The sequence below is a fragment of the Terrapene carolina genome, unplaced genomic scaffold (genome assembly GCF_002925995.2).
Source record: "Terrapene carolina triunguis isolate 2854851 unplaced genomic scaffold, T_m_triunguis-2.0 Scaffold96, whole genome shotgun sequence".
In the NCBI taxonomy this organism is placed as follows: Eukaryota; Metazoa; Chordata; order Testudines; family Emydidae; genus Terrapene; species Terrapene triunguis.
In genome coordinates, this window is record NW_020664447.1 from 11,895,438 (window position 1) to 11,915,975 (window position 20,538).

Consider the following 20,538-nt stretch of genomic DNA (forward strand, 5'->3'; position numbering starts at 1 on the left):
GCCCACTTCTTCGGATGCATCCGAAGAAGTGGGCTGTAGCCCACGAAAGCTTATGCTCTGATAAATTTGTTAGTCTCTAAGGTGCCACAAGTACTCCTGTTCTTTTTGCAAAAAGTTAAATTGACTATATGAAACCGTGTTGTCAAATGCAAAAGTAAAGAGAAAAATGCATTATTTTCTCCAATCTCTTTCCATTATAGTAATTTTAAGGGTTACTTGCAACAATAGTAAGTACAAAATTTTCAGAAGGAAATATGATTTTCAAAACTGAAGCTGTCCCATTAAGATGCTATAGTTATAGGCAGGAGATGCATCCAGAGTGCACATTTTTGTGTAGGACAGGGGATTTGAGGGAAAAGGATTGAGGCTATAATATATTTCCTTTTTGATAGTCTTTAAAGGAGAGTGTTAGCTAATGAACGCTGTAATAGCGCCAGACAGGTAAAAGATTACATCATTCTGGGAACTTGCTCATCGTACTGAGAGTCCATACTGGGTTTCTGACTAAATATTTTCTTGCAAAACATTTTTGTTTGCAATATAAGATGCCAATAAGTCACTCATACCTCATTCCTGGATATTTACCAAAATCCGTATCTATACCTACATCACTTTTGATCCTAAGCAATTTCAGAGTACTTTGATAAACTACTTGGGCTAGATTCACAAGGAGAATTTAGATGCCACTGTCATTCACAAAACCCCTGCTCAGCTACTGCCTAACCCAATAAATGCCTAGAATCCTGAAGCACCTACATTTCTGCCATTCAAGTCCCTGAGGGACATAACTTTTGGCAGCTGGGGATGCACTCAGACACCTAAGTCCTGACTCTGCCCAGAAGCTTGTTACTTAACTCATACCTAAGCTCCAGAGGGATTCACTAACTTGGCATTCCCTTGCCTATCTTGCTTTTAGGACCTGATCCAGTAGGCCTTCTCTGAGCATATGTAAACCATACAACAGACTATGGAGGAGGATATGGTTGTAGTAGTGGTCCCCTTATAACTTTTAGCCTAATGGTTACAACACTCACCCAGGTTGTGGCAAACATGGGTTCAGTTCTCTCCCTCTGCCTGATGTGGAGCAGGGATTTGAATTTGGGACTCCTGCCTACCATATAAGTGCCCTAACCACTGATCTACTGAGTTACTCATTCTCTCTCTGGATCAATGGATATTTAACTATACACAATGGAACAGTTTCAACAGATTGAGAGAGACCTTCCACAGAATACTCCATAGCCCAGTGGTTAGGGCACTGAGGTGGGAGACTCAAGTTCAAATCCCTGCTCCATATCAGGCAGAAGGGGAAAAATTATCAAACTCATGTCAGGTCTCCCATATCATGGATGAGTGTTCTAACCACTGGTCCAAAAGTTATGAGGGCACTACCCCTCTCCATTAATTTGGCTTAGGTGCCTAACTCCAGGGAGAGGATTCATGGCTGTGAATACTGAGTGGACATAGGTGCCTAAATCCCTTTCAGGGGCAGAGCCTTAGGCAACATCCCTCTCCTTAGCATTTCCTATTGGCGATCTTAGGCAGCTCTCTGCTCAGTGCACTGACTTCTGTGAATCCCATTCTTAGGCACCTAACTGTCTCCATGCATTGTACAGAAAGCCTGAGCACTTAACACAGAGTTATGAATTCTACAAGGCAGCAAAGTGCATAAGTGCCCTTTGTGAATCTAGACCCACATATGAAAGAAGAATTTCACCAACTACCTAAGCACAGCTCCTACCGAGTGGAAACCAGACACAAAACTAGCACATTGCACAGCAGTGTTTGAGACACAGAGGGGAAATTTTGACCAGGACATTAGAGCGAACAGTTATTCTTACAAAAACTCTGTTCATGCAGAGTTGATAGGGCCTTGGCTTTTAAGGACTCATCTATAAAACACACACACTGCTGCATCAAACTCAGTTTATTCAACTCTCCTGGATAAAGAAGTGAACTGACCTGCTAGAATCTCTTTTGTTCTCCCTGAAAGCAAAATATTCAATTACTGGTGCATTATTGCTCCACATTCTTTTCTCTGGTGTGTAGTAATATATAAAATTACCTGTTTATAGTACCCGCATCCTAGCACAGGATAATATAGCAAAGCCTGACATTGATCTAAGTGTTGGAATGTTACATAATTTTGGCCAGGGTGGGGAAGGTAAGAGTTGAGAATCTAATCAGAGAGCATGATGGTGTACAAAAATTTCTAGAAAACCCCATTTTCTGTAATGTTTAAGCAATTCACAAACTATGGATAGGTTACGAAATCAGCTTTGTCCAGTTTTTCTGGACAGTCAGCAGCAAAAATAAATGGTGTTCAAAGTATCTCATATCAACAAAGTAAATAATACACAGGTGAGTCATCAATAGAAATGGGAGGTCTCTGAACTTGCTCTGAACTTTTGCAATTAACAAAAAAATTGCCTTTTCTGGTCAATGAAAATAAAAAAGAGCAGCTTGTAAATACATTTACAAAATTGAATCAGAAAGTTAGCCCCCTAATTGCTTTAAGGACAAACAAGTCCTTATAGGAAAACACTTAATTCCTCTTTGTAGAATGGGTATGAGAACTTTATACTCCAAGATAATGATATATCAATATAAAAAATGCTAAAAGTACCCTTATTTGTTTCATTGAGGACAAATTATATTTTCTGTGTTTCATAATTTCTATGAGGATGGTTGATATTACAACAGACTAATTATTCATTCAATTCTTGTATTATGAGGCAAGCAGTAGACTAAAGTTCTGCACCAACACACTTGTGCTGGAGAGTAGACAATTTTAAATACATTCCACAATATTAGAAGTTGGATAGTCAAAGAAATTATTTTAGATTAAATGAATCAACTTTACTCATTTCTACAGTATTATTGCTTTGGCAGCTAGACACTATAGATATAGAAAATTAACCACAAAACAAGAAGAAAACAAAAGCAGTCAGTCAAAAGCTAAGCAAAATAAATCCTTGACCAGCATCTTTGCCCTAAAGATCACTAGATTTGGGCTCCAATGGATGCCAAGGAAAGATAATTCCAAAGAAGTCAACTGAGAAAGTCCTGTCACCAAACATGATGGACCAAATTAAAACAGTGAAGTGGGCACAACTCCCAATGACTTTAAAGTATTTTTAGCTTACAGATTGTTCAAACTTAATTCCCAACAGTAAGCCATTACCAACCAATGTTAATCATGTCCCAGGTTATGGTGAAAAGGAATATTATATTATGAGATTCTAGATTATTTAGGGCTTTAAGAGGGGGCATTTGATTGCAAACTGCTCAGACTGGCCTGAACCACTTAAGAGACGAGTGATGGTTCTGGGTGAACTTCAGGATAGCCCCAGGTAAAGTTCATTGCAGCAGTGGAGCCGAGAAGTAACAGATATCAACTGTTGTCAGGTCCACTGTAGCGAGGAACTGTTGCAGTCTCCTGGCCAGCAAGAGATGGTGAAAGGCTCTATGAGTCACTAATGCTAACAGAGCATCAGGGCCCAAAGGCTCTGGACCATTTTGGCAAAAGTCTGTTAAACCTCTTCCTACTCCTACAGCTGTTGGACTTGTTTCTCATCTGGGCTGAGTCACATTCCATTCACTTCTAGCTAGATTCCAGTTCAGACACTGGGACCATAGAACCTTGGTTGAAAGAAAATGAGAGGTCATCAACATACTGATGATAACAGAGACCAAAATGTCTGCAAGTTGCATGTGACATATAAGGGATAGCTCAGTGGTTTGAGGATTGGCCTGCTAAACCCAGGGTTGTGAGCTCAATCCTTGAGAGGGCCACTTAAGGATCTGGGACAAAATCAGTACTTGGTCCTGCTAGTGAAGGCAGGGGGCTGGACTCGATGACCTTTCAAGGTCCCTTCCAGTTCTAAGAGATAGGATATCTCCATTTAAAAAAAAAATAATTTACAGAATTGTGCTTTATTCACAGTTAAACATTAAACTAAATAAGAGCAGTTTAAGACTACATCCATCACATTCCTCTAGTTTTACAAACTAGAGTGAAAATGGAGGTTAGTTACCTTTAACTGGAGGTTCTTTGAGATGTGAGGTCCATATCTGTATTCCACAAATGGGTATGCAGAGGGCCGCCGAGAGCGGGTTCGGGCCCCGGTGAAATTTTTTTTCGGGCCCCCCAGCAAGGGCGGACTGGCTAAACAGGGCCAACAAGAGGGGGGGAAGCTGGGCCCCCTTCCGGACCGCCGGGCCCGGGTAATTTGTAGTGGCTTCCCCCCCTCTCGTCGGCCCTGGGTATGCATGCGCACCATGAACCTGTGTCTGGATATTTTTAGTAAGCAGTGTTCGTTGGTCCACACATGCACAGTGGAACTCCTCATAATCTGAATAGAGAGCATAAAGGGCAGTGCAGACCAATGTCTCTCCAATTCCTATTTTGACTGTGAATCTAGAGATGACTCATAGCAGTGGGCATGGAAGGCTGTTAGTGGAATGCAGATATGGACCACATCTTGAAGTAATTTCTTCTCTGAGTGATGATCCCTAGATGTACTCCACATTAGTAAGCAGTAGTCAAACAAACAGGAGGTGGGTGCCAGGATGCAGATGTTATGGCCATCTGCAAGACTGCTGTTTCCACGGCTGTCTCTGTAGAAGACTGGAAGAAAGTGTAACATCTTGTGAAGGTATGTCATGAGCTTCAGGTAGCTGCCCCACATATTTCTAGTAAAGGTACATCTTGCATCCATCCGGGGAGGGAATATGAGCTAGCTGGTAGCAAAGGATGATGCAGCCAAGATCCACTGAGAGAATCTCTGGGCACATGGAGCTTGATAGCTTGATCTCTTGATCTCTCATCTGTGACAATAAAAAGTCTAGGTGTTTTTCTAATTGCTTTTGTTTTAGCAGATAAAAGGCTAGTGCCCATTGGATGTCCAGAGAATGAAGCCTTCTCATCAGAGACATACACTTTTGGCAAAAATACCGGTAAGTGGATGGTATGCTTCATATGAAGCTCTGTAATTACTTTAGGTGCAGGGATTCTGGCAATCTGGAGGCAACTGGTGTTGTCGTGACCAATAGGAGAAACAGTTCCATTTGGCTGCCCTCAATTCAATGGGGTCTCATTGCCTGCTCCATGAGCTGCTTCCGCAGATGGAACTTTCGTCCCTCACGAGTTTGGGGATGGAAGTAACAGCAGAAACTGCACTTGGTGGCAATAGGAGTTTTCCCAAGGCAATAGAGGGAGCAGTGGTGGTTGTCACTGACAGAGAAGGAACAAGGACAGGAGAGCAGTTTCTGAACCCAGAAACTCTTGGGATAATCCCTTTTTGGAGGGAGAAGCTTCCCCCAGAGTGGAGAGTACCTAAAACTAACTATGGTAACTATAAAAAAAACAGTAAAACACTAAAATATTAAGCTTTTAAATCATTTACAAATTGTATTCACAGATTTACAGAAACAGGAGACTGAAGTGGACATGGATTCTGACTCAAGACATACAGTGGTAAGAAAGAATTGGAGAGATGTTGGTTTGTGTTGCCATTGATGCCCTTGGTTCAGAGCATGAGGAGTTCAACTAGGCATGTGCAGACCAATGGACACCGCTGCTAAAAATTTCCAGATTCAGGCATATGGTATGCATGCATGCCCACATATGCTCTACACAGATGGACCATCACTTGAAGCAGTAGCTAGCTTTGCCTTAAGGGCCAGACTCTACCATGGAACAACTTGCAAAGACATCTAGAAACTCCATTAGGTTTGTCTCTTGACTGTATGGAAGAAGCTGGGGTTTGGCCACCAACCCCTGTAAATCTCAAGGCGGGGTCCACACAAAATCAGAGCCCTCTATTCAGCAGCCCTGTGCCTACATGTCCTTGTGGGCTCTCCTCCAGCTTCACGTGAGCTACTATCAATGAGAGAGGATTCTACCAGGTGGAGGGGGGCACCACTCAGAAGTTAATACAATTTCGCAGAGGTTCTTTTTAGTTTTTTGGAAGAGGGGAAGTAGGGGAGATGCAGCCTGTACCAGGTCCACCCTCTTCCTATTTGGCCATAGAGAAAGCCCTTCACAGGACTCTGTTAAGAGAAAGGAGTGCAGTACCATGGAAACAGCTGAATTACCCATAGAAGTGGGAGATCTATAGGTCACAGACCCAGAGCATGATCTGGCCCTCAATTAATTTCAATTTTGAATGTACTTTTATTAGTGTTGTATTATACAGGGCTCCCTAAACATGCAAAATATGCTGTGTGAAGAAAGGTGGTGAATAGGGAAAAGATTATTCTAGAAAAGTAACATTTCAGCTCCAGCAAATCATTTTCATTTTCAAGCTCTCTATATCTTCCCTGAAGCAGAAATTAATATCTAGGCATGATCTAATGGCTTTCTAAATTAAACTTACTGGCTTAAAAAGAATACACTTCAAACACTTAAAGCTACATATTGCTCACCTCAGAAACTAAAAGGTGCTTTAATTTAAAAATAGCTTTTAGCAAATATACAGTTCTGAATTTATCTGCATGGAGTTTTTTGGTTTTGATTTTATTAATATTAACAAAATATTTTAAAATAGTGCACATTATGATTATTCCTTTGAACAATGTTAGTTGATGTTTTATATCTCATGTTTTGCAAAAAAACTATCCAAAAATTATGGACTTCATCATTTTGTATTAAAATATAAATGTTTCTCAGGAATATACATAGGTTCTATATTTAAGCTAAAACCAACACCTAAGAAAAACAAACACAGTTACTGGAGTCTTTTCCAGTAGCACATTATTTGCTGGCTGAAGGTTCCCAGGGTGTTCATGTCACTTTGGTGCTGTTGCTTTTTGCATTCTGTAAGATTTCTTGCTTCCAGAGGACCTGTCATCTTGTTGGAGGAGCAGCTCTGCGTACTATACTGTGGGAACTGTTATGACATGCCTGTTGCCATGGTTACCACAGTAAGTGGGGAGAGGTGCCTGTCAGGGACCAATTTACTTCTCCAGACGGGCACTGCCACCAAAGGGAAAACATGCTTGCCCATGAATCTCTGCAGAGACTGAAAACTGCAAAAATAAGCTAAATGAACACACAAGTATTCCATATAGTTAATGTTCCTAAAAAACACTCCTAGATAGAAAAGCAGCCAAACAAAACCAAGGCTGTCTTCCCTCATAGATAGTTTTAATTCAACTGCCTAGTAGTATATAGCACATTATATTTTTTGACATTCTCCAGAACCGATAATAGGTAACTTCTACCTTAATAAAGTTTCTATTGTATAACAGCAATGAAGATAATATAATTATCTATCAATTAAGCATCACCACACATGACTGATTATTTTATTTAGTTGAACTCCAAAGAAGCTGTCTTCTTGATTGAATAAGACAAAGAAAGCTGTCAGTTGAGTATTGGTTAAACTAGAAAAAGTTTTCCTCTGAAATTGTTGTCTTTAAAAAATTATTCTGGATGATTCATGCTATGATTTATGAGTATTTACAGAGATGCCTGAAGGTAAACTGTTCTGAGAGATATAAATAGTTAATCTAAGTTAAAATGGCATTATAATAGCTCTTTGTGTTTCAATTCTTGTTATTGAAAGATACGTCTTTTAATTTACTAACAAACCCCAAACCTCACAGCATGGAATACACTGCCAACTCTCAATAGTTTTGTGAATTAATCTTGAACTCCATGTTGTTAAAACAGCTATCTGAAAAATCTACAGGGGAAAATACACTTTGCCTAGTTTCATTGTATTTAACAACCTATTTTAGTAGCTACTAGCATAGAATAAGCCTTTTAAAAAAATGTTGGTTTACAGTTAATTTGCACAGTCTACCCATATCCGTTGAGAACTAAGTAAAACTCACAATACACATTAACATATGAACCAGGCTCTCTATTTACTTTACTTGTTTACTTCAGCAATGCTTAGAAACAGCTTGTTCACTGTTAATTATTCCAAGACCTTTCATGTGTAACCCTAGAGAGAATTTTGAAAACAACATTAGTTACATGATTATAGAAGACACCGAAGGTGCTCAGTACCTGGGGATAGGATCCATCAAATCCTTCCTGGTATATGATCCTCTGGATAGATTGAAGCAGCCTGGTGTAACCACAGGTCATATTACTGTCAATGAGAAGATAATTTAATTTAATAAACATTCTGATACTTTTTTATGAATCTATATTAGTCATACAAAAAAGTAAACTAAAATTAAACACATGCAGTTTTAAGCCTGAAAGTGGTAGACACATGATAGAAACAAAAACAGAGCAGAAGCAGTAAATCCTCTTTGAACAAACTAGATGTTAATACAGTATTTCTAGAAAGCCAGCTGTGATTGCTTTAAGTGCCCTGACGACATGTGAAAGGTAAAATCTGCAGAGATTAAGATGACAATGTAAGGCTCATTTACCTCCTAGAAAATTAATGATTTAATAAGCAATTTAAAATATGAAACCACCATAGCATTTCAGAAGTAATCTCATATAATTAACACATACCTAATGAACTGCTATTTCAAGTACACCTGATCAATATCCTGTTCTTCTGAGCTCACCTTCTACCATTTTAATTTTCATACATACAGCAGTAACAATAAAAAATTGCCATCAGCCCCTTTCCATTTAAATAGATTAAGAAGTAAATTCAGTGCAGTTTATGTTTTATTTTCCTTTTGTTATTTTTATACCTAACAAAGCTTAAAATACATAACAGTATAGTATAATATAGTTTTATCATATATCCTTAAGGATAACAATTCTTTTCCACTTACCTCACAGAGGAGTTGTGAGGATTAATTTGTTTGTAAGTTACTTGGAAGATATAGGATAAAACTTTCACAAGTGACTAAATAATTTAGGAGCCTAACTCCCATTTTTAAAGTGAGCACAAGAGTAAGTCTTCACAGAATCGGGGACTAACTTTATGCACTCTGAGTAGTCCCAATGAAGTCAATGGAATACTCATTGTACATAAAGTTAAGCATGTGCCTAAATTTTTATAGGATTACAGCTTTAAGAACTTAAATCCCATTGACTTTCAATAAGACTTGGGCTGCAAAGTCACTTAAGGACTTTAGAAAATATATTATCATGTTCTGTATTAATTTTAACATTTGTTTAGTTTGACAATATTGAGCTACTTCTGTGGTTTATCAAAGGTTAACAATATTTTAATTCTGAATGTATTTTACAGTTTACATACCTGCATAGAAATTTAACTAAATTTGACTTTAAGTTGCCTATACCCACATTTGGGGAGGGAAAATAAAGTGTTTGTGTGTGCAGGTGCGTAGCACGTAAAAGTCAGACTTCAGGCAAACATATGCTTAGTTCCTTAAACAAACAAACACAACACTGTTTCAAATTAGCAGTGAGCATTAAACTAACTGGCTTTAAAAAAAAAATACATTTCAAATACTTAAAGCTACATATTGCTCACCTCAGAAACTAAAAGGTGCTTTAATTTAAAAATAGCTTTTAGCAAATATACAGTTCTGAATTTATCTGCATGGAGTTTTTACTGTATAATGATGAAAACAAAACAGTTCTTACAGTAGATTAATAACATCTTAATGTCTTCTGTCATTAAATGTTTTAAAATTTAACAGACCTTTAAAATATTCTCATATATAACTAGATTGCAGGAGTTTTACTCCTGGGCCAAAATTAGACTTCAGTTTTTGGTTATTGTTTTTTCTTTAACCCCTTTGGTAGCCCCAAGTCATTCAACCATTATCAGTTAAATTGAGTTACTCTGTGTTTCAATAGATACTTCAATTTATTATTGCATATGAAATGCACAACTGCAAATAACTTCAGCAGTACAGTCTACATGAGGAATGTCTAAAGACCACCTACCATATTATACAGAATTTGCAGGCCAAACCAGAACAGAACAACTACAAAAAGTCAAATTTTGTGGATAAACTCCAGTCAACCATTCCCTAGCATCAGCTGTAATCATTGCCTGGAAGACACCCTATCTATTCAAGACACCACTATCTATTCAACAAAAGGTGACCTGTTGCCTTTGCCACCATGCTCTGGTATTTTCAGTGTGTGAGTGGGAGCTTTCAATAAAACTTATGGAAAATGAGCATAGCTTCTTTCCATTGTCAATCCTGCATGTGCTCACAAGTAGTGCATTGCTACATTAAGGAAATTAAAAAAAAAATAATTAACGCCTCATTTACTGCTATGAAAAAAAAAGCTTCACGGCAGAATAAGAAGTCAGGAACAATGCTAAATATTCTACAAATTAACTTATTTTTGAATGCGAACAATAGGATTTCTTTTGCTTGTGTCTAAATATAGTTTGTCTGACCTTGAACTAGCCCACTATAATATGGACATGGAAAATGTTGATTAAATACTGTAACTCCATAATAAAATACATTATCATTCTGGCAATGTTTCTCATAATATTTTAAAGCCACAAATATGATATTTTTTATTTTGAAATGTTGTCATTTTTTTATTTTAGCGTTGTTACTAAACACTGTTTAATTCTGATAATGGGTTCAGACAATTCGTTCTTATCCTTTTTTGTTTAGCCATCTAGTAACTGATAAAACAGGAGCTGGCAAGAAGGTATCCTGGTTACAACAGAGTCTCTGACTTCCTATTGATAATTTCTAAGCATTTAACAAAGGTTAAGTTATCAAAGGTATGAAAAATAGGCTTATTATCTGTAAGTAGACCCCATTAGGAAAGACAGTTTAAGCTGTTTTAGGCAAATTTATCTGGAAAATTGGGCTCTACATAAAATTAAGTCTATCTACCTATTTTCTGAGCACATACATTCTGAAGACAGCAAATACAAGAAAATGCAATGCTGCAGCTTAAATTTTCTGTTTGCCTGAATTACCAAAATATATTTTATATCTTTTCAAAGTAAAACAATATGTTAGTAGCTTTAACTGGGCAACTTGGACAGAAGGTATAAAAGAAGTGTGTTACTTGAACTAACAATAGAGATAACAGGTTCACCAATCATTTAGTTTTCCTTCCTTTTTATTAAACCACTAAAAATGGAGTTTTATTACGTACTCTGACACTTCCCAACAGCAATCCACATCTTATAACTCTACACACACATATCGTTGAAATGAGTATAGTAGGGCCTCTTGAAAAGCTGCAGACTGATGACATGTTCAGAGAATGTACGTGAACATAGCTGACAGACAGGTCTGTGGTGAAGAGTTAAGTGCCTAGGATGACACTTCCTTTTTGGTGACTGAGTAAGGAATGAACTCACTCGAAAACGTTTTCATGTTTCTTTGCCCCGGACACCAAAGGAAGAATGACAAAATCCCAAGAATGCAATTTAACAAGGCTACAACTTTAGTAATTAACACATCTGGAAATTATCCAGGAATAACTCATCCAAAGCAGGTCATCCTTCTTTTAAAATCTCTGCCAACTGGCGGAGGGCGGCCATCAGTTTCCCCCATTACTTTGTTTCACTTGGTGGATGGCTGCTGTCAGCCCCCCAAACAATTAACCTGTTCCCAGTATCATTGCTGGGACCCCAATACATCCCCATGGCATGGGGGTTAAGGAAAGTGTGGAAGAAGACGTTGTCTCCTTGCTGTAGCAAATATTAGAAGCCCCATTCCCACCTTCTTTAGGACAGCCCTCTCCTAACCTTCTTACAATTCTGATTTATCAGGGAATTTAACCCTTATTGAATGAGTACCTACATTGGGCACCTGTCAAGTTGTAAAAATATGACTTTTACAACCTAACCTACCCACGGGTTCCTAGGCTGCTGAGAAGAATACAAAAAACCCCACATAGCCCACATCAATGACTTTCCAAGCCCCAAAAAGACAACTAGAATGACGCCCACAGCAAGATTTCAAAACCCAGTTCTACTCTAATCCCAAAGGTGAGGAGGGAAGAAGCTTTTCTTATGGTGCAGAATGGCACCCGTGGGCAGGGGGAAGAGCTTATAAGCCTTCCCCTTGGGCACACAATAGCCAATAGGCTTATGTTGCACCCTTCTGTCCAACTAATAAGCCACAAGGAGCCTGAGTGCCCACGTGGAGGGCGGAAAAGATGTGTGTGTAATCTTTAAAGGGGCAAAAGGTTTTCTTTCCCCTGCTGACCCAGACAAACTCTCCCCACATCTGAGCTGCGTAGGAAGGAGGAGAACATTCTAATTATCAAAGAATAGGCATAAGCTATAATTATAGAAACAGTCCAGCCACTCATGAGCATACTGAATAAAATAATTTTGTTAATGGGAGTGTATAGAATTACAAATATTTTGAGACGATTTGTAACCTCACTCACAAAAGTTGGTTCCTATTTAACACATACAATTCTACAAATTTTTGCACATTTATGGCCCTGCCCATTAATAGATAATGCACTGTTTTCTATGGCATAGCAATTGGGAAGCAAGGCATAATGGCAACAAGACCACTTTAGTTCTATTCACAGGACATAACGTATACACCACAGTTTTCTTACAAACTCATATTCTGCTCTGAAGCATTCAGGATGAACTTTTGCAAATTAAAGGTTAGTTATATATTCTTCTCTTGAGTAACATTAACCGCAGATGTAGTAGAGGGTGGGAGGAAGGAGGAAAGAAACAACCAGGAAGTGAATATGCCTGGAAAAAACTAATAAATGTAGTTACTTCATCCATAACAAAAACTGATACTTCAATTTTTTTGTTTTAAAGCAGCACCTAGTAATAAATCACAAGGATACAGCAGAATGTATATACCAATTGTTTTAGACCAGCAGTTCTCAAAGTATGTGGGATGCCTTCCAAGGGAGGTGTAGGAATGTGTAAAGAGAGGCTCGAGCTCTGTGTGTGGCATCCTATAGGGCCTGATCATAATGGAAGTTGAGGTTGCTCAGCACTTTCCTGGGTCCCTAGTGAATACTGTGGGTGAAATTTTGGCCCCTGTTAAAGTCAAAAGCAAAATTCCCACTGACTTCAAAGGGGCCAGGATTTTAAATTTGTTTGTTGGTTTCTTTACATATACAACACACGCAGAATACAAAGAAAATGATCTTATATTGTTGAATGTACGTTTGGGGTTAGATAGTCTGCACCAATACACTTTGGGTATACAGGTCTGTCGCATCTTACGCGCATTTAACATGCACAATTTCAGCTTTACACAGTCTGCAAAAACAAAAAAAGAGAAAAATAATAATTTTAATACTGTACCCGTAGTGCGGGCGATTCCGCCCGCCATTACACTCAATGTAATTTTGACTATATGCGATTTTCGCTTTACGTGCTGACTGCGGAACGTAACCCTAGCGTAAGATGTGACAGACCTGTACCGCAAGAAAGACCGGAGACTTGTTATGGGTTTTAATCAGGCCGCAACTTTGTTATATAGATGTCTGGGACTACCTGGCAGATAAAGTGTACAGTTCAGGCAAATCTATGCTTATTCAAATCAATTCTCCAGGGCTTCCACTAGCCCCCCTTTGTTTCCATCCAGGTCCCCCAGCCGACCCATGGCTTGGACCTTACCATCCACCAGCCTCGCAAGAGGCTTAAGGAGGGCTATGAGAATGGGGGGTGGGGTTGGCTCCCTGCCGTACCGGTCATGGGAGTCCCCGAAGCCCCTCCCCCATTCTGTTTCTTTATCCAGTATCTCCTTTTAAGTCCTTTACCAGGCCATTTATCTGGTCACTGGCTGCCCTCCCTATGGAGTACCTGCACTGAACATCCGTCCAATATTACAAAATAAGTTGCGACATATGGCCTACCACCTTTTCTATTCACCAGAAAAGGTCCAGCCTCACACCCGCTGTGAGGAAGGCGAAAAAAACACACTCCACCAAAGCCAATTCTGGTGATGTGGGAAAAATTCCTTCCCAGCCCCCCTTTAAAAGGGGCGACTAGCGTAATGCCCACAGCAGGTCGTAACCCAGCCTGCCATTCGCCTCTACTTGCTGACTACTAGGGGAGGGAGGGTGGGTGCTGGCTTCCTTGCTGCTTTCACATAGAGACTTGCCCCACCCAGGTTTCGTACCTTTAGACACATTCCTGGGGGGGAGGGGAGTCATTGCTGCAAAGTTGACCACCGAGCTCCTTTTACAGCAGTTTCTGACGTTCTTCCTCTCTCCCAGGGCCGGCTCCAGGCACCAGCTTGCCAAGCAGGTGCTTGGGGCGGCCTCTCCGGAGAGGGGCGGCACGTCCAGCTATTCGGCAGCAATGCGGCAGACGGTCCCTCACTCCCGCTCGGAGCGAAGGACCTCCGGCCGAATTGCCGCCGCAAATCGCGATTTTTTTTTTTTATTTTTTTTTGCGCCGCTTGGGGCGGCAAAAATCCTGGAGCCGGCCCTGCTCTCTGCCCCTCTCCCCCAACCACAAAGCAGAGCTGTCCTTCTTTGGGTAAGCCCACACAAATTTTGCCCCACCTTTAGTTGTGGTGCAGTCATTTGCATAATCTGAAATGCTTGAGCATTAGCTGTATTTACAAGATGTGTACCTTAGAGTAGAGAAAAGTTTCTTACTTCACAGCCTTAATCACCTGTAAAATGTTTGTGTATGAATCACACCATATTAGAGTTTAATACTTCTATTTTTTTTTAAAAGTCCAATTTTTGTGAAATTAATGCCATTTTTATAAATAGCCATAAGACAAGTCATATTCCAAATTTAAATTATGTGCATACATTTTATATATAAACATTTAGGTAAAATATTAATAGTTACCAACTAAATCAATTCTACAACATCTATTCATTGCATTTCTGGTCTCTCTCATTTTATTTATGTTTGACCCGCACTATTACAAATTTCCAACTTGGAAAACAGATTTAGATTTCTTTTTGCAATTTAAACTATTTTTGACCTTTCATTCTCAGTATTACTTTATATTACTCCTTGATTGCAAACATTTAGGGGGAGATTTTCAAAAGCAATTAAAGGATTTTAGGAGTACAAGTGGTACTGTAAGACAGTGATACAGGTAATAACAAATTGGCTAGGCACTTTTAAAAATCTTCCCCTTAACTTGCATGCAAATAACTAAAAATATAAGTAACACATGGGTTAAGAACTTACCAAGTTTTTATTTCAGGGTGCAAAGACATTTCTTCAGGAAGGAAAAACCGGTGCCACTTTATAGATTTAAGTAGTTCTGGAGACACCGTTTTAGATACATCATAATAGTGACCAAATCGTGCAGAAGCTGCTGGACTGACCTGTGAAAACATACTATACTAATTATAATAATTCCTTACATGATTTGTCATAAAAACATAATTACTTGCTATACCTCTAATAGAAATCTATAATTTTTCATTTAGGCTTTATATACATATATAACAAAGAATTTGTCAGTAGTGAACTTTAAAAGTTATGGAAGGAAAAAAGCAAGAGATAGGAATCCTCAGTAATCCTACCTTTCTGAAGTTCTGTGTTGTGGAGCTTACATGCAGATTTCAACCCTTACTGCTCCAGTTGGTCCCACCTAAAAAAGTGGGTCAGGTATCCAAAAGTATGCACTTTTGTGCACACTCTAAAACAGGCATACAAAGACACATGGGAACAAATTAGGCATTTCAATACCTATATTGGGCACATGCGAAAACACAAACATTTTGCACATTGGCTTTTGAAAGTCTGTCCAATTATGTTTATATGTAATCTGTAAAATAAAATATTGCCTCTTCATAGCTTCCAACATCATTTCTTAAAGAAAATTAAAACAAAAAAGAAAAAATGGCTTGAAATCATTAAGTTTGAAAGTGTTTTTTAATTTCTTGAATTTGCAATAACTTCATGGTAGGTATTACTAAGACATTAGACAACAGTAACCATTCTTGTCATATAATAAAGGTGCCTAATATTAAGAGAACAGAATAAAAGCGTTTCAATAAAGTCACAAAAACAAAGTCAAGTTGAGCTCTGGTGAGATATTATTACTCCTTATACATTCATTAGCATGGCGGACACAGGGAAGAGTTCCACACATTGAGAACTGGTGAAAACCCAGCATGACACACAACTTAGAATGTTATTTGAATTACAGAAGTAAATGCATGATAAAAAACAAGAAAAACTAAATTGGTCTAAAATCTGTGCAAATATATACATATATTCTGTTTTGTATATTAAACAAACAAAAACATACATTATAAAAGAATGTTTTTCTTTAAGTAATGCTCTCTTTTGTTCTCTGTCTGCCACTCATCCCCATTAAAAATGCTATCCCAGTTTCAATGGTCAGGAACGGTTCAACTCCAGAAATAAGTTAGAAAAGAAGTGACTTTGACACAGACATGAGACACTGTATACTAGTCTCATTTATTAGCCAATAAGTAGGTATAAGATCCTGAAAGGAATATCGGATGACAAAAGCCAAATTAAGCTTAAAACTCAAAGCTACAGCACAACACATTCACAACTCTAGCAATTCAGTGTTGCCAATCTGACTGTCTCTCACCAACTGTTCCAATCAATCTGTGACTTCATGTCTTAACTTTTCAAACAAATTAAATCTTTTACTGTGACCTTGTGTCTGAAGATGTCACTTAAAATCACTATCCTCAGTCACATAACACAGGTGTCAATCAAAAACATACTAGAGGAGGGGGTTGAGGCATCTGTGCAGTGCTGTCCAGGTTTGTTTACAGCTCCTTTGCAATACAAAAAAGCCCACTCTAGTTTAATGATTCTCCTTATTAATTCAAAGGAAAATTGCCCAGATTGTGAACCGTGCCATACATTTTTCAGGTGCAGCTCAGGAAGGCTGGAGGCGCAAAGACAACTTTAAGCCACCTTTGCACTCACCCAACACTGACGCTGCTATGCGTGGGGCTAGTCCCCAGGCACAATCTAGAGCAGTTCTCTTGTACCTAACAAAGACAGTTAAAAAACAAAAACAAAAAAAACAGTGCTGAAAGAGGACAGGTGAGAGAGGAAAAGGTGAGAATCCAGAATAATCTAAATATCAGAGGTCAAAATGTGGTCGGATGACCTACATTATCCATCCTGGAGGAATGTACAGACTGAAATACATAATATTCAAAGAAACCAGAGACAAACTGTACAAAGTAGGAAGCTAAATCCTGACCTTCAGCTCAGATGCAAGATATGCCTCTCAACAATAAGAATTGTTAAAACTCCATATTTGCTTGGAAGCAAGTTCCTCACAATTATGATCTAGATCTTTGATGAGACAAATAACTTATTCTCCCTGTTTTAAATAAACAAACCCCTTCTTTAAAAGGGAAATACCTCTTCCTTCTGCAAAACATTCTCTGCCAATAACTTCTCCCCACAAAATAATTAAAACCCCCCAAACAACTTATTTATGACCAACCTCCTCAGTAATATGCCTTCCCTCCCACCAAGCACTGTCACCAACAAAATCATATTAATTTTCTTGCCTGCCCAACAAACCCCAATCCAAAACACTTTCCTTTTCCAAAGGGGGCATACAAGTCATCTGCAGAGTTCACAGAAGCCTAATAGTTCTATGCTTAGTGGCCTAATCATGAGAATAGAGTCCTGCTACAAGACAGCCAGGTCTTCTTATCTTCTCATGTACAGGTTCATTCTAATTAAACCTGCCTGTCTCCACAATCAGCCCGCATTAAAATTGTCCCCAGCAGCGAAAGGGTCATGGCTCATTTCTGTCCAGCCCTCAAGTCAAAGTGCTACGAGGTTCCTTCTGGTAATGCAATGCCTCCCCATTCTGCCAACCCAGCCTTCATATATGCGGCCAGTTTCCTGCACCTCAGATAAAACATATACAGAGTGTCACTTCTTTCCCTTGCAATATGTACCTTCACACATTGCCAATCAGATCTGAGTTGACTTACTTTGAAAGGTACATCTACACTAGCAACTGCCCACGTTTTCAAGCGTGTGGTTGTCCCAGAGCCCCCCCTTACTGTCCACATCTAAAGCCCTGAAGCACTTGTCAGAAGGTGAGTACTCGGTGAGTAAACTAGCATACCTGAGGCGTGTGAGTAAATACACCTTGGGCTGCAGAATGGCTCCATACCCGTGCCGGTGTGAACCGTAGACAGATGTAAGAGGCATATACAAGGTCTTGAGTTTCAATAGTCCTCCACCCCCATTCCCACCATGCACTGAACCCTTTTCTTCCTCACCCTTACCCGGTCTTTGAAGGTCCCTGTATCCCCTACCATCGCCAGACTATTTTCAGCAATAGTAGCAAGCTGCACCGACCACATGAGAACCGTTCTCTGCTGCACGCTTTTGTTCAGTACACGTGAACATGGATCCTGCTCCAAGAACAGCCCTTGCCCAGCCAACCACCCCCAGGTGCAGTCCACATGTGGTTGGAGTACACTGTCCTCCATATTTCTTCACCCAGAGCATCAGGAATATTCACCTGTATCAGGAAATTTCAGAGGTTGGAGCTGGAGAGCACTGAGTGGACTCTGGCTCAGTGCCAGGAACGCATCAAGTGCCTGAGGCTCCTATACAGGAAGGCAAAAGACTAACAGACATTCCAGAAGGGCTCATTGTGCATGTCTCTTCTGTGACAAGCTGGACTGGCTGCTGTCAAGGGCTCCTGGTACAGAGCCGAAAGTAGCTCAAGACCCCTTCCTTAACTCCACCATCCTCATTGTTCAACAGGATACCCCGGTCACAGCAAGGAGGCAGCAGGGACATGGAGGATGACATGTTCCTTGTCTTCCAGGGCATTTTGGACCTCTACCTGGAGGAGCCAGTTGAGCAATTCCCCCACTCCTCCAGCTGTGGCAGGAAACAGAACCCACAGCTGGTAAGTTACAAAGGATCTACACCCTCCCCACCAATATCCCCTCTTGTTCTGTTTCTACATTGCTGATTTTAAGCCTAGCATTTGCTCCAGTCACTCTACCCAAAATTGGCCCCGAGCAAGACCCGGCTATAATAACTGATTTTTATTGATTTCCCATGAACCACTATTATACATTTGGCAGAAGCTAGAAAACAGATTATTAAGGAACAATCTTTGTGCCCTTGTAGCTGTGCATTTCTCAGCCAGCATGCAGGCAGCAAAGCTCTGGGGGGCAGTGCAGACTGGAGGAAGGGAGAGGGATGGTTTAGAAAGGTCCCAGTTGGGTGATGAGACACCTGTAGAAAAACATATAATTGGTTGCCATAAGTTAGTAAGAGCTGCCTTTTGTCCCTTGGAAGATTACACAGTTTCACTGAATTCCCCTGCCCCCCCAATCCCAGATCTTACTGTCCCCTTACAAACAGTAGCTATGCATAAATGGGGGTTAGGTCTGGGAAGGGAACACTTAGGTTGTCTGAGGAATGTCACAGCAGTCCTTTCTCCCTTGAAAGATTATAAAAATTGTTAGCGTTCTACACACCTCACCATACTGCATAAGCTGGGATAAACAGGGAGGATCTGGCCTGTTGGTTGGATAAACAGTGTGGCACCATTTTGCTGTGATGAGGCAAGGGGCTTTTGATGCTGATCTGAAACTTTACGGAACAAAATAAAGTTGTGGTGGGTCTCTTTCTTTCCCATCCATTTTGCCCTTCTTAGCCAGGCCAAGGGCAGGATTTTTTGGTAATGCCAGGGGTAGGTGGATAGTGTTCATGGCTCACTTCTCCCATTCCATGGAAACTCTGTATGCTAGCTGAGACTATAGTCTATTTCCAGTTTTATTGTCTTCTAGTCTTTTAGGCATATTTCAGCACATTTCTGGTGTAGCATAAACTCCAGCTAGCCCTTGAAGTTCGAGAGCAGTGCAAATCTGCTTGGTCCACCTTCACAGCTTACCAAATCCCTCCATTCAGCAATATGTAGAGGGATGACCATTAGTAGAAACAGCTCTCTGGCAGAGACCCAGATGTGCTTCACAAGACTAGAAAGCTCTCTCTCTTGTCTGGTACCTTGAAAACTGGTATGTACTCCAAAGGCTGGTCAGCCTTTAAATAAGAAATTGCAAACTCATAACACAGCCCCTGGAAGGAACTGTCACCCCGCAAGACACTATGGAAATTTAAATTTTTAAAAAACATTAGTATGTGTATCTTACTATTATTAGCCTCTGCTACTTCCTTGGAGGCTGCAGAAGTTGTCTGAGAACCAAAGAGAGAGCCAAAGTCACATTTCTGGAATGCTGAGAAGTATCAATATTATGGCCTTCCCCCATGTAACATAGCTTTGCTATGTATTTCTTGTCTTCTAACAAAGGGAAAAAAAAATAACGCTTCCCTTGCCTTTGAACTGGCAGGACCTTTGGCTCTCTAGAGGGAAACCATTTCACTAGGAGGGTGGGAGCAGCCCCCCAGAGACAGCAGAGGCAGACAGAGAAGGACTTTGGAGGACCTGCTCGTAGGCAGAGACAGGCGGAACCAGGAGCAGTTTCAATTCCTTAGGGCATGGCATGATTGGGCTCTTCAGCAGGAAGAGACACTGATGAACCGATGCAGGGAGCAGGAGGCACGCCTTAGGGAATGGGAGCATGCCTTAATGGATAGGCTCATAGAACTGGTGGCTGAACGAGTTTGGGGTGTGCCTGCTGCCATGGCCACTGCACCTCTCTGTGAACTGGCACCACCAGCTCCTCCTCTGACTGCTGCGCAG

At 40.1% G+C, this 20,538-nt stretch overlaps 1 protein-coding gene across 1 annotated transcript in view; it reads right to left on the reverse strand.

The window, feature by feature from the left end:
• Window positions 1-20,538, reverse strand: part of ELP4 (elongator acetyltransferase complex subunit 4) — a 263,164-nt gene that overhangs the window by 168,122 nt on the left and 74,504 nt on the right. Inside the window, exons 5-6 of the mRNA XM_024194948.3 lie at window positions 15,033-15,172; window positions 8,021-8,105 (exon numbers count right to left, since the gene is read on the reverse strand). Coding sequence (XP_024050716.1) covers window positions 8,021-8,105; window positions 15,033-15,172 — 225 coding nt within the window. The remainder of the gene's footprint in view (window positions 1-8,020; window positions 8,106-15,032; window positions 15,173-20,538) is intronic.